General features: G+C 38.7%; 4 protein-coding genes across 9 annotated transcripts in view; all 4 read right to left on the reverse strand.

The window, feature by feature from the left end:
* The window catches only part of LOC108007086 (stress-associated endoplasmic reticulum protein 2), a 155,896-nt gene that overhangs the window by 37,749 nt on the left and 103,236 nt on the right, over positions 1-14,911 (reverse strand). The gene's annotated exons all lie outside the window — the stretch shown is intronic.
* Positions 1-14,911, reverse strand: part of RpL28 (ribosomal protein L28) — a 384,986-nt gene that overhangs the window by 13,663 nt on the left and 356,412 nt on the right. The window lies entirely within an intron of this gene.
* Positions 3,198-6,077, reverse strand: LOC108007179 (probable protein phosphatase 2C T23F11.1). Its single transcript, XM_017070811.4, has 4 exons — positions 5,920-6,077; positions 5,055-5,424; positions 3,987-4,317; positions 3,198-3,910 (listed from the first exon to the last, which is right to left on the reverse strand). The coding sequence occupies exons 2-4, from the start codon at positions 5,334-5,336 to the stop codon at positions 3,402-3,404; spliced, it is 1,122 nt and encodes a 373-aa protein (XP_016926300.2). The 5' UTR covers positions 5,337-5,424; positions 5,920-6,077; the 3' UTR covers positions 3,198-3,401.
* LOC108007187 (CTD nuclear envelope phosphatase 1 homolog) lies at positions 10,545-11,587 on the reverse strand. Its single transcript, XM_017070823.4, has 2 exons — positions 11,429-11,587; positions 10,545-11,369 (listed from the first exon to the last, which is right to left on the reverse strand). Exons 1-2 carry the CDS (start codon positions 11,458-11,460, stop codon positions 10,619-10,621), a joined length of 783 nt encoding a protein of 260 aa, XP_016926312.3. The 5' UTR covers positions 11,461-11,587; the 3' UTR covers positions 10,545-10,618.

A 14,911-nucleotide genomic window follows, 5' to 3' on the forward strand; every position in this document is an offset into this window, starting at 1 on the left:
ACAAAACGGCTCCGCCCTTTCACTTCCAAAAAAACCAAAACGAAACCAATCATTTTCATTTTTCCATTCATAACTTAACCACAACTCAAACGAAGGAAACCCGCGTATTATTTTTCTTCTCTTTAATTACATGCTTATGAACCCACTGTGAACAAACCGAACAATGTTTTTTCAAAAGAAAAAAGTACTAATACTTTCATCCAAAATCAAAACAAAACGAAGGAGAAAAATGAAAATGAACTCTAACACAAGACTTCCAACCAAAATGAAATTGAAAATATAAGGAAAAAAAAGAAAAGAAAACTAAAAAACCAATATATACACATATATTTTGTTTCTATGAAAACAATCGAATATGCTAAGTGCCTATACTAACTAATATGTAACATACGAGCTGGGTACAGACCGACCACTGAGCCAAGAACCAAAGTGACCCCCATCCGCCCATCGAAACGCATCGCATCCAAGCACACTCAACACAACACAACACAACATACAACTGCCTCTAGGACATAAACAGCAATCAATCACTATTTCAAGCCATTCAATCGCTCATTCAGGATCCGGATAGTTGGTTCGATGGAGATGGTGGTCACCACACAGATAGTATACCTTGCTCAGTGTTTCGTCGTGTAACCGCCACACAAAATGTATCTTTAAATAATTCATAGTTTATAGTTTGTATCTTCCCCCTCCAAATTGAAGAAAGACCCAAACTATAATCCGACTAACCCCAACACTCACACACATTTCTTTGGAAAGTTCTCAAATGATTTTGTTGTGCTCATCACTCACTGTCGGCTGCCAACACAAGCGAAATACAAAATCACACACCATACACTACACACTAAACAACACACAACACACACTGTACAGTTGAACCTCAATAGGGCGGACTGCGACTGGGACTGCGGACTGTGCTTTAGGTGAATCAATGGATGAGATGAGGGACAGGAGACCAGGAGGTGGCCAGAGTGGAGCTAACGGATCGATCGATCGATGGGCGGCGGCTCCAAAATTCCGGACAATGAGATGTGATATTATGCAATTGACAAATCATCAATTGTGTGCGACAAAAAAAAACAAAAACAAATAAACGGAACGAGGGTTGGCCGCCAATGCCAATCGAGATTGCAACGCCCACTCGACCATGAGACAGTCGACACTTGGACACTTGACCACGCTGTCCATCCAGACGCTGAGATCGAGAGACGAGAACCGTGGCGAGAGATAGAGAGTATAGGGTATAGGGAAAGTAAAGGAACATTGTTGATGTTGAATAATTTTAAGGAATACAATAAATTAAATTAAATTGTTACATTGTAAACCTCAGTTCTTAAGTTATTTATTTTTGTATACTTAAGCAGCGCATATGACACCTTGTTATATTTACAAAATAATACTATTGCAAGTTCAGCAGACATGCCACGCCCATAGAGCTATGTATTCCCCACATTGCCACCACCCCATCATACCATCCATCCCATTATACCTCCTGTCCCCCACACCACACCAAAAAAAAAAACACTCAAAATCACACCGAATCACACACACCGCTTAGAATATCGTTTAGTTTTTGTTTACACACCATCCAAATATTTCGTATTATTTAATTTTATGGAATGCCCCTCCACAAGTCCACTGTACATACCCTAGGCTATACATTGTTGAGGGCATTCGCCTCTTGATTTCACCCAATCATTCTCTTTGGCACTGCCATTTCCCATATATTTTTGCGTTCGATATAATTCCCAAACTTTTCTCGACGGTCAGAGATCTTGAGTTGTTTCTTTCATTTGCCTTGGGTTGAATTTACTCCCTTATTTTTACTACTACCATAAACAACAAACAACGCTAAACAAAAAATGCTTACGCACATTGTTATCACTAAAAACAACAACAAAAACACAACAACAACAACCTGTCTGTTAAAAAACAAAAATGAAAATATGTAATATTAAAAAAAAACGAGAAGAACATGCATACATATATAAATATATATATAATCAATTTGTAATTGTACCGAAATTGATAACTGTAAAGTAACAAGAAGTTTATAAAATTGCATATGATTTAAACTATAAACTAACTATAAAGAATACAATATCCCTCTATGCAGCAAGCGAAAGCGAAACCAACAGCAGTTATACATAATTGAATGTGTAATATGATGGCATACATATAAATAAAAATATTATAATAAAACAAAACGAAAAAAAAAATACAAACACTGAGAAACAACCAAAAAAAAAAATTGAAAGCGTAATTCATTTTGTCTCTATAATAGGATAGTTAAGCCTGAACAATTTGTACGTAAAAACCAGACGATGGTGATGATGATGTTGATGAGGAGGCGGAAACCTGTACTCGTAACGACTTAATAGCGAAAAGTTTAAATAAAATTTATACTTGCGAGTTAAAAACAAAAATGCGGGCGGAACTTTTCATGATCACTGCCCCTCTTAAAAACCTATTCTGACACTTGTTTTTATTTTATTGTACTACTGTGGGCAAAAATAAAGGTGGATTTTTTTTTTGTAAAATGGAGAATCTTTATATATTCTTTTAAATCAATTCCATCCCCTTTAAACTCATCCCCTCCCGATAATATACACTTATGCCAATGATTTTTTCCAGTACTCGAAACATGCCAAATAGTCCCTTTCCGTTATAGCCGTCCGCCCCTTCGAGTTTTAAGTGAATTTTTCAAAATTTCAGATAAGTAATACTAAAAATTTAATCTAAATATTAATTAGAATTATCTCTTAGAAGCCTAGCACCAGAGAGAAACAACAACCTTATCGAATATCCTGCTTAAAGCCAAAGCAAAGTAAATGTTTTCAAACAAGTTGATATCAGAAATTCCTGAAATGACTAATAAATGCTTCTTAAAATCCCCCGTTTGTTTTATAATTTTAAATTTTATGGCTACACATTCAATTCCTAAATATTCTGCTTTCAAATTCATATTTTAAATGGTCGCCAGTAAAAAATCCAACTTCCTTGGGCACTACAAAACATTTTCTTTATTTATAATTTTGAAACTCTTCGCTCCCTTCTTAAAGATCGATCCCAAACAACTTTGACAAGTAGATTTAGGTACATAAATACTAATCGAGTAATACAATTCTTTTTATCCATTTTGCTTGGGCATCACAAAACATAGTAAATCATATAATTATATAGTTAGACAAGACATATATGTATATACACGCATCGTGGTGGTTACAATTAAAACAAGTATTATTAATCGGAGCAAACATTTTGGTAAGGACTGTGTGTGGTATACGAGTGTGTGTTGTGTTTATATAAAACTTAACCAAGAACACTTGCGTTGTTAAGTATAAAGAGTTGACCTAAGCGGTATTGAAGTAACCCTAATTAATTAATCGTAAGGCGCACTAGTAGATATAGTTCAGCTGCATTTCGGCCGCTGCCAGCAGCGCATCCTGTGACTCTTTCTCCAGCTTCTTCTCGTCGTCCGTGTGACCGGAATTGGATTGCTTCTGGCAGGGCTTGGACTGTGTTTCCGTTTCCGTATCGGTTTCTGCTTCTGCTTCTGCCTCGGCGGCTTCATCCTTCGCCGCCTTGCCGGTTAGATCATGGTCATTAGCTACCTGGTTGCTGTTCCGGCAGCGGGCTATCAGATCGCTGTAGGGACGGTCGTGGAGCAGGCAGACCAACACCACGGTCATATTGTCGCCACCGAGACCGCCCATTTGGCAGTCGGGCGCCAGGCAGTGGTTCATCAGCTCCTCGCAGATTTCCTCCGGATACATGCCCATGCCGATGCGCGTGCGACAGAACTCGAGCACTTCCGCATTGGTCATAACATCCCAAATGCCATCGCAGGCCAGCACGATGAATTCCCAATCCTCCATGATCTTGCGCGTCTCTACGTCCGGGTAGGCTATACAGACGCACGGAGAACAAGAAAAAACAAGGTGATAATGGGCAATAAGAACAATGGATGCGGTGATTCTCACCTGTGACGATTTGATCTTCCGGCTTTTTGTTCGACCGCTTGAAGACAAAGTCGCCGAGTGCCCGGGAAAGTGCCAGATTGCCGTTGACCCGATTGAACTCCACCCAGCCGCCGCCATCGATGATCCGCTTGGTCTCCGCCTCGTTGTTGGGCTTGTGGTCGAGCGACAGGATCTCCAGCTGTCCGTTCACGCAGGCAATGGCCCGCGAATCCCCTGCATTCGCGCAGTACAGCTTGCTGTCTTTCACCAGGACTACAACGGCCGTGGAGCCGGCCATCTGGTCGCCCCATGACTCATTGTGTAGCATTTCGTAGTCTATGTCCAGAAAGCCCTGTAATTGCATCATAGGTTGTGAGTAATGTGTAATTCTTAGATGAGAAATCAGATTTCTAGTATGGCTTAAAATGTACCTAGGCGAGATGTACCCTAAAAATGTAAATAGTTTTCAAATTCAAAGGAAATTCTCAACATTATAAAACTTTATAATCCTAGGAAAGGCTTACAATTTTTTTTAATTGTTATTTTAGCATGGGTGAAAGTGAAATGGGTTTCGCGAAGCACACAAAAGTACAACTTATTGATTGTTTTGTTTTTTTTAGGTTGATATCTTTATATGTGGGACCTACATTATAGATATTTGATATTTCATAAAGCCTAAGAAAGATAAAAAAGGAAGAATAAGTACCCAGGTGTGGATAGATTATTATATTATATTATAAAGCTGTTTCCCTCCATCACTTATCTTTAGTTAATTGTCTATAAATCTAAGTGACGCAAAAGTATTGCAGATGAGTAAAGAGTTGATATGGGAACAAGGAAGCAGTTAAATGCTATCAGGAATTGAATACGTTGATGTTGATTCAAATAAAATAAAACAGATAACTTTTATCAAAGATCAATAAGCATGGTTTTACAATATTAAGAAATATTTATTTGTAGAAATCGGTACAGCAACTTTATAAGGAGGGTTACTAGGTTACACTAGGTACATTAAGCTATTTAACTTTCATTAAAGATCTTTAGATGTCTCATCTCACGCCATGTGGAGGTGATTCTCCCGTGACTCACCTGCTGCAGTGCCTGTTCGATGTTGTCGTTGTACTCCGGTCGTTTGAGCACGAACTTGTGCAGGTGCTTGCCGGCATACTGGGCCACCGTGGCCCCTCCGTGCCCATCGTATACGGCGAAGAAGGCCGCTCCCGGATCATCCGGCAGGGACAGGATGTGGGTGTGTGAGTCCTCCATGTTGATGCGCCAGCCCTGCATGCAGCTGGAGCCCACGCGGAAGGCAGCGTTCTGGCAGTAGGAGGACTCCTTGGCGGTCACCGGTTCCGAAAGAGTCTGACCCATTGTGATTTGTTGTGTGGTGTTTATACGGTGTGTGGGCGGTGTTGTGGGTGGCGGCGATGGTGTTGTGTTATCGATTTACGTCGCTTTTCTGCGGGAAGAAGTCGTACAAGCACACGGGTTAAGTTAATTACGAAACTGGCTACGGACTATACTGACTACTGACTACTGAATACCCGACCAGCGACTAGCGACTGTCAACTTCAGATACGCGTGGGCCCTGGAGATTAGCATATCAAAGCTATAAGCAAACAGACGTGAAGATTTCAGGGACGGATCGCAATCCGGAATTGGGTTTGGGTTCTGGTTCAGTTTCTGGTTATGGTTCGAACGGGTTCAAAGGGCAGGTGATAAATGAGAGTCGATAAGGCAGACTTTCCGCTTTCCGTTCGTCGGCCCAGCAATCATGCGCTCCGTAATTGGTTCACAGTTTGCAGTGGACCCTAAACTTATGCAAAAATAAAATAAGAAAATGAAAAAACAGGCCAAGAAACGGAGAAGTGGAGAGAACAGAAGAGGAAGACGAGGAGCAGCGGATGCGGAGTAGTAGTAGTAATCCCAATTGCTATCGGCTCTGAAAACCCACCTGGCGTTCACCTCTTTTGCTCGACCCAACAAACCGACTCCGCATCAAAAAACTGTTCAGTAAAAAATTATTAAAAACTGCGCGTGTTTATTTTTTTTATTTGGTTTGTGTTTTGCAGTGTGAACGTGGACGGGGTATGGGAAAAAGGCAACGGTTGTTTAAACTTTTAAAATGTTTGAAAACCTGGTCTTACTAATTTCGGTATTTAAAAAATACTAAGTATGGTGGATGTCTTCGCTAAGGTCGCAGCCCTGGATGGGTGATGTCTTTACTAAACCGGAACTTAACAGCACTGGATTTTACAGCACTGGATGTTTTGGCGGCTTAATTTGAATTTAAAATGATTTGACTTTTGAAAACAACTTCATTTATATTCTTAAATTGTACAGTTTATCGATTATCTTTTTTGTCTTTCCTTAACATTATAATTGTGAATAAATTCACTTCCAATTTTAATGCAAATTTCATATTAAGCGGCTTCCCTTTTCCGCTTCTCACTTCGTTTTTTTTATTTTTCGTCATCTTATCTGCTGCTTTTTTTGTTTAGTTGGCGAGTGCATTGAATTTTGCGAATTTCGCTTTGGGTTTGCGGCAAATATACGAATTCAAGGACAAATGACGTCAACTAAACACTTTTTGTGGTCGTCGCTGCTGCTGCTGTTTTGTTGCTCTCATATTGTTGTTGTTTGGGGAATTAAAGCTTGACTGGCATTCGCTGCCAACGCCTCTGCTTTCTATTTATTGTCTTCTTAGTCTTCTCTTTTTTGGATTCTTTTGTTTTTGCGCTTTTGCCGAGCGAAAAAAGAATGTATTAAATATTTGCACAGCAGCAGCACAAGCCACAGAGCAATTTCTGATAAACCACTGTGTGTGTGTGTTTATTTCGGTTTCTCTCTTTTTTTCGCATTATCTGTGCCGCTCTCAAATTGTTTTGGCAAACAAAGTCAATCAGAAGTTTGTTGTCGAACTAGCGCCTTTCGATGGGGAGTAACAATACGATTCTCACTTAGTTGGCACCCCTCTTCTGCCCAATCTCAACTGTAGATTAGATAAAATAGGATCCAAATTATGTACCAATTTCTTAAATTTTTGATTTTTAAAACAGTTTGGTTTTAATACTCATCCATAACTCAAATAAATGTAATGGTTTTTAAATTAACTTAATATTAAACTTTCTAACTTGATGTTTGGTATTTTTATTGAAGCATTTTAAAAATCCTAGTAAGATTCTTAAGTAATTCAAAACATAATCATGATTGCATTCTTGTTGTAAGCAATAAAATATATCAATATTGGAAATTACATTCAAAAATATCCCCAATTTCGTGCTGTGTATTATATCTCTGCCTTTCTTATCGTTGTGTTTGGTCATTGAAAGTGCAAGGCGTCGACGTCGCTGCACGCATTTTATTTCCCAACCTCTAGAACGCACATTTATTATGCATTTAACGTTCCCCGCTGACGACTGCAACTATCGCCCCTGCGACCGCCCCCCGTTCGTCCACCCCTTTACGCCATTTAAGATTCGCTTTCGCTTCCCCTTTTATTTCAGCGCACTCTGTAAAATTTCCATATTGTTTGTCAACCGATGATTGCATCCAGGCTCGGTTTCGGTTTCGGTCCCTGAATCGGTCTCTAAATCGGAATCGGAGTTGGAGTTGGAGGCGATCAACAGCTCTGTATGCAGTCTGCATGCAAATGCTGCAGCTCGGATCGGGGCACACTGTAAAAAGTGGGGGTTTCTTGAAGATCAATGTAAAAGATAGTGTACCAAGAAAATTATTCATATAAATATTTTAATCTAGAGTTATGCATATTGCAGGTTATAATAAGAAGCAAATTATTGAAAAAAAAATATTATTACGTATACGCACAGATAACCTTCTACATTTATCCCTAAAGAATTTTTTGTTTTACAGAAGGAGATTATTAAGAAGAACTTAAAACTGTTTAATAAATTAGACTTAAGGATTTTAAGATAATTTACTAGGGAATGTAATGTTGGAACCATTTTTATTTACAGTGCATGTCCCGTGCAGGGAAAGGGACAGAGACGGGGGCCGGACAGAGCAGGGCCCACAGATATCGTCAGGCAGTTCAATCACATTGCACAAAAGTTCGAGGTCAGTTATAAAAATAAAATTATATTCCCTCGCTTCGCGCGCTCCCTCTCTCACTCTGCTTTTTCTGTGAGCTCTTGGATGGGATTGGAATTGGATTGGGTTTTGTTTTACATTAATTTCTGTTTGAATGCGACAAAATGGGTTTCTTTGTCTTTGGCTGACTTGGCAGGATCGGGATAATGGGATAATGGGGTTGCTGTACGCAGCTTCTGCTCCTGCTCCTGCTCCTGCTGCTGCTCCTGTTTCCCGAACCGTCATGGGATAGGCACAAAGGGTATTGTTCGGGGACATTGCGGGTCACTCGAGTGGAAGTAGGCCACTGGAGTTCTGTGTAACTTGAGCACCGTCCGATCGGGATCGCCGATGCAATTGTGTAATGTGAGCCAGCCGCAGGGCAATGACTCCCGGCCCAAGGATAATGGGGGAACTTGGTCGCGAAACAGGAGCTGGGCGGAAATTAAGCCCTTGCAACGGCACATAATATTAATAAATGCTTTAAATTTCCATAAAATAAATATGTTTTTATTATATCTTTTAAAATTTAAAATTTGAATAAAGGTATAACCATGTGTCATTGGTATAACTTTGTGATTTATTTGACCTACCAAAAATTTTTCTTTTGGACTTTAACCTTAACCACATGTGACGACAACTTTCATTGAACAAAAACTTAAATAATATAAAAATATTTTTATATAAATCTTTAACTCAAAGTATTTATATGAAATAAAATAAGTGTTAGGATTTGTCTATTTATTTTGGTTTGAAAAAAAGTTAACTTTCCATGTTTTCAAAAAGTAAATTTACGAAAAGTCCTGATATAGATTTTGGATCACTTCTGATCTTCAATTTTCTCCGAATAATAACAAGATGTATTCATCCAAATGAATAATAAATACTGCCTCGGGAACTCACATCCATTCATATGCAGGGACCTTGCTCTTTTCTAAGTTCGGCCAACGGAGCAGCTAGTGTTTTTGCCCAAAAACCCAGACAGTCGCTGACCGGTGGAATGCTGTTGAACTTAATTTCGGCTGGCCGTACCGCAATGAAATGAAATTTCGACCATTTCCAGAGAATTCATGCCACAGATTTCGGCGCGGCGCGACCATGGCCGATCCTCAAAAGAGACCAAAACCGAAAGACCAGAGCCAAACTAGTTGGACGGGCTCCCCTCCGCGCACTCGGGTGTCCCGATACCGATCCCGATCCCAAGGATCCCAGACGCAGGTTCATTAACTTGTTTGCCCCGCCGCGTTGTGGCTGCCTTATTTTTTGGGGCCGTCGTCGTCTTCGTCGTCGTCGTCTCGCTTTCCAAGCATTCAGCATTCAGCATCAGCATCCGCGACGAGACAATAATGATCTTCGCTGGAAACGCGAGCCCCTTTACCAGTCAAATCTCCCCCCTGAAAAGATTCTCCTCGCCGGTGGTGATGGTGACTTAATTGCCGCACCCAAATGGCTGAGCTGGACTAGGGATTAGCACGAAAAGTATTCGATTCTCAAGACCCGCATTCGTGGCTCTCTAGGGTGTATTGTTTTTAAGAAGAGTAAGGGTAAAGCCTTATCTCTAGTGTGCAAGAATTTGCAAACTTTAAGCGTATGAATAAAACTTTATAGTATTAATATCTATCAACATTAGATGTATGTAGATATATATCATTATAATAAGAATGTTTAAAATAAAAGGTTCAAGAACCGACTCAAATGATATATTTTTTGAGACTGCAATCCATGAAGAGCATATTAATGGATATGTAAAATTCGTAGCACTTAATTACAATATTTTTTCTCAAACCTTTTTGCTTTCTTTTAACAAAAACCAGTTTAACTTTTTACTCCAATCGAAATGCAGATGGTAGAACGGGCCAAGCCCTATGATCCTTGTGACATTTGCTCATTTTTCACTGTCGCAACTCGGTTGCCGATAAAGTGGAGCATATTGTACTAGCCTCTGATTAATATGAGTTGTGGCCTGATATCGCTGCAGCCTTGGCCGAAGTCGTTTACTTAGTGAATCACTTGGCCTTCCACTTATGGGATATGACTAAGCACACCCTTGTATGACTAAACCGGAGATGGTTAAAGATGTTACGGCCGAGAAGTATATATCGACAAAGCAGGACAATCATAAAAGAAAAGGAGTCTCAAGTCCTAAGTCCTAAGTCAAAACTTACATTAAAAAAAATTAAATTATTTTCTCCGAAATGTGTAAATTGTGAAGCTTATGAATCACTCTGGGTTTATCAAATGCTTTTAAAACTAAATTAATAATTTCTTGTGGAAAACCCATTTTTTTTAGAATATTTTTGATTGGGTATTTATGTTTGTTATTGCCAGGATTGCAAAAAAAATGCCTTCAAATTTCAATTACCCTCAAATAATTTAGTAAAATACACTTTAAAAATCATACATTCCAATGATGACTTTCAATAATTTTAAATCAAAATGTCTCGAGCACAAAATGACCTCCGATGAATGTCCAAATTGATAAGACGCTGATTCAATGCTTTAAAATTTAACAAAACACAAATACAAATAAACCAAAAACATAACTTGAATAAACTGTGGGGAGCTCACTGAGTGACTCTTTCTAGAAATGTGGTGAGACCCTCAAATCGGGTGCATCTTTGTAGGACGGATCGTACATCTTTGGTAAAGCGCAGGGCATCTAGAAAAGGTAGCAAATTGATGAGGGCCTCATCACGACTGCCAATTTGATAGGACTTGATGTGAATGGAGTTTCCCGCATTGAAACTGCATTCGGTGCTAGAGTTATCCAAGAGCAGGACATTGGATAGATCTGGGGAGGCCAGCGTTACGTACTTGGCCCTAAGACCAAAAACATCGATGCAGTCGTGGCGGTACAGGCGCTTCGTCAGAATGCCACGTCCCCTGTCCAAAAAATCCAGAATCGGTGAGGCATAGGCCTCGACTCCAGCAGTAAAAACAGTCAGGTCGTACCACTTGGATACGCGGTCCAGAAAATGATCCAAATAGGGTCGCTTGTAGACAAAGACGGTGGCCCCGTATTCCGGCAAGTAGAACTTAAAGTCGTGTGGTATAGTTGGCCGATTCTTTGGGTCCTTGCCATGTTTCTTCATCCACGATGTCATCAGGGTCTCATCCATGTCCAGAACAAGGGTTTTCTTGCCCACCAAATTAAGTCGCCTCTTGGAAACGGGTGTCAATTGATCATCACTTGGATAAATAATGGGCGTGTAATCCGCATAGATCTTGTAAATCTTCGCCAGATAGAGACGCACTGGGGGAACCACCACGCAGATCATGCTCATCACAAGACCCATGGTGGCCACGCCAAAGAAGCTACATGGATGCGGTGGTTAATGATGATTGGGTGGAGTAGGGGATCGACCATTACTTACTAAACCAACAAGGATTCACTTTTAAGCGGCATTGTCAGAAGATTTAACCAATTTTGAAGTTAAGAAACCAAACCAATTTAATAATACAAAGTAACAATAATAATAACGCAAAATGTGTAGTAAAACTGACATGGAATTTTCTATAAAGTGAAAAGGGAGAAACGACAATAATCGTAGGGAGTTTGATTGAAGAATGACTCAAACTGAGTATAAGTCGATTGCTACCTGATTGATTAAACACTGAAATTAAAGGGTATATTAAAATTGGCAAACATAGAAGATTCAAAGGAAAGTCCAGTAAATATATTTTAGAAATAGAAATCAGTATTATTAAATTGGTCTTTTAGCAATATTTCTATGGTTTATTAAGATAAGGAAGATAATTTCATAATGTGGTTCCATAATAGATAAACATACAAAGCTATTGCCAAACCTTACAAGGTAATAAAAGCTATGATAATGATAAGCCCACTGATAAAGAATGTATCACCTCATATTTAAGACTTCAAAAAAAAGATATCCTCGATTCAGCCAAAGATTACTGATCTATTAAGATCACATAGTGTTTTAAACAATGAAATTATCCTTCAATAATTTTATAGACCTCGAAAATTGCGTATACGACATGACGGGCAGCTCACACCAACTGGGTTGAAAAGTACCATTAATCAATTTCGATGCGCTGTATATAATTTTCTTCCTGCATGGATGTTATTAATCAAGTTATTGCCGATACTATATGATTTTCTGGCGGTGTGGATATTCGAAGAACTTGCCTGGCTTGCAATTCCACTTACAGTGGGTGTTAAACGATCGGGAGTGCGTACGTGTGGGGGTGTTTTGTTTTGTTTTTTTTTGTTCATGGGGGGAGTAGCGATATAAACAGCCATGAAATGCACTGTCAGCGATGACGCACAATGGGGAGGTTGGATCGGGATCGGAATGGGAATGGGAATCGGGGTATATGTGTAGGCTATATGGAGAGCAGCAGCGGCAACACTGACGGAAGTTCGCCGGCGATGTCACTCGTGTAAAATATTGCACTGGCCTTGGGAGCAGCACGCACAATGTGACTGCGCCGTCAAGACGATTAACAGCAGAGCAACAAAAAGCAGCAAGATCAGCAAGAGCTGGCAAAAAAAATAATAATAAAAACTGCAGCCACTGCAACTGTGGCCATGAAGCCGGCGGCGTCATCCAGAAGGAGCACCATATTGTGCGCATCTGGAGGTCGCCTGCACGCGATTGGGATGGAATGCTTCGGGGGAAAATTAATAAAGTATAAGAAAAATATTTTCTGCATCTTAGCACATTTATCTGACGGCCTAAAATATCAGGCACATAAATATATTTAAAATTATAAACATTTGATACAATTTTTGAAGTACTTTTTAAAGTAAATAATGTTTTTATTATGTAGAAAATACTTGACAAGTTATGTATATTTTCCTATAAAAAAAATAAAAAAAATTAAAATTGTAGAGAATTGGAATCTTTTAAAAATTTGCTGAAAAGTATGCTTTAAAATTTTTTTCCAAGTGAATATATAAGTTAATAAAGTATTGCATACTTTTTGAAACTTTTATAGAATTTATAAATAATAATAATAATGTTCAATGTCATATAATATTTATATTTTATATGTATTTGGTATACCAATTAATGTAGAGTTTAAGCAATATCAATAAATATAACAGCTGTTTAGCTGTAGGTAATAATATGAGATAAGATAAATTGTATAATATAATGATCATTTTTAAAATTTTATGCTTAATAAGAGAAGAAATAATACATTCCCGTATAAAAACCTTCACAAACAAGGTCCACCCCAATGGATCATCCCACTCATTAGGTTTTTTCCTCCGGTCAGGACCCGAGTTCCCGAGGCTTGCGTTTTTTGCGGTTGACTGTGGCGTCTGCTGGGTGTCAACATTTAACCGCATGTTGTGCTGCTGCCACAACTGCAGTTCCCCAATTCTCGAAAAAAGATGCGGACAAACAAAAGGGTGAAATTAAGTTCTGAGTCGGTTGTGGAGTGGAAGGATGGGGAGTGTTTAGCACCCGCATTCAGGCACATGTTCAGTATGTCTTGTCGTGCGACATTCGTACAGTCGCCGAGTCAATCAGACCGGAAAATATGCAGAAATTCCAATGCCGTTTGTCATTTCGAAAGGCAATCGTGGCTACTTTGTTGCAATTTCTATTTCCCGATTTTAGTAAATCGAAATGGCAAGTAGAACAGTTGGTACAGAGAAAAAAGTCGAATTACTTTCTTAAAAGTTGAAAATATTTAAAATCCTGATGTCTTACAAAGGGATCTTTTATATGAGGAACCTTACATAAGGGTTATTTGTTATTTTTAGTGTAAAAGACCTACAGAGAATTATGATTTAAAGCGATCTTGAAAAATAATAAAAACCCAGTAGGCCTTATAAAAAAAATTATTTAAAGGCTTGAAGATTTTTAAATGAGGGTATGCTGTTTTACATTATTAGAAAAATAAAATTTTTTACATCCAATATATAATATATCACGCACGAATCATAAATCCTTAGGGTTTTATGATCCCATATATATAGAGGTGTCTGAAAGTATGCAGTAAAATAAAGAACGTCCTATTTTGGATTTAAAATTTATTGAAGCATACTTTAAGACACATTTTAAAATGATTTCAAAAATCTAGTGATTTGCTTTGCCACTCTTGATATTATAATATATATGAAGATAGTAGAATAGTTTTAAATTTAAACAAAGTTTAAATATTAATAATGTTCCTAACGTCTTAGGAAGAACTTTCATTCAAAAATTTCACAAGATTCGATGCCCCCATAGAAATACTTGGTTTTTAAAGCTTTCCTGGTACATTCTTTCCTCAGAACTTTGTACCTCCTTTAGTGAATTTATTTCCCAAATTAAAGCTGGCATTTTTATGGGAGAAATTAGCGCTAAAGGGGCCATTTTCGCCGCGGTGTACGGTTATCACACCGCTTATCTCACCTGGCGACTGCAAAACCCGAACCTGTAAACGCGGTTTTGACAGCCAGCTTTTTGGATACCACATTTGACGTGTGTTAAATTAGCATTAAACAATAATTTCGTGCCTGTTTTTTTCGGCTAAGCTGCTGCTGTTTTTGTTGTTGCTGATGTGGTGAATGCAAAATAAATTGCGCATAAAGTTTAATCACTTTGACTTTGCACAACACACACACACAATAATACAAGCAATGCCGAAAAATAAAAACGCACAACAAAAGATTCTTCACACACACACACAGATAAAAAGAATACAATATCGGCAGCAGCAGTGTAAACAAAAACAACAACAACAGGCCCAGTGGACAGTGCAAAATAAGTAAGAAAAAAATAATAATAATAAAAATAAAAAAATACACAAGGCGAAGGCGACGATGGCAACAGGCAGAGCGAGCGAGATGGCCAGAGAGTCAACAACCTCCAGTGCATTACTCACTTTTAAAGACCGTG

Source organism: Drosophila suzukii, chromosome 3, assembly GCF_043229965.1.
Source record: "Drosophila suzukii chromosome 3, CBGP_Dsuzu_IsoJpt1.0, whole genome shotgun sequence".
Taxonomy (NCBI): domain Eukaryota; kingdom Metazoa; phylum Arthropoda; class Insecta; order Diptera; family Drosophilidae; genus Drosophila; species Drosophila suzukii.

Bases quoted from the DNA above. Each gene is read 5' to 3' on its own strand.
- LOC108007179 (XM_017070811.4), bottom strand. From the start codon at position 5,336: ATGGGTCAGACTCTTTCGGAACCGGTGACCGCCAAGGAGTCCTCCTAC. The intron at 4,318-5,054 runs GTGAGTCACGGG...ATGCAATTACAG, and splicing joins TCGAACAGGCACTGCAGCAG to GGCTTTCTGGACATAGACTA. The intron at 3,911-3,986 runs GTGAGAATCACC...GCGTCTGTATAG, and splicing joins GGAAGATCAAATCGTCACAG to CCTACCCGGACGTAGAGACG.
- LOC108007187 (XM_017070823.4), bottom strand. From the start codon at position 11,460: ATGCCGCTTAAAAGTGAATCCTTGTTGGTTTA. The intron at 11,370-11,428 runs GTAAGTAATGGT...GCATCCATGTAG, and splicing joins AGTGAATCCTTGTTGGTTTA to CTTCTTTGGCGTGGCCACCA.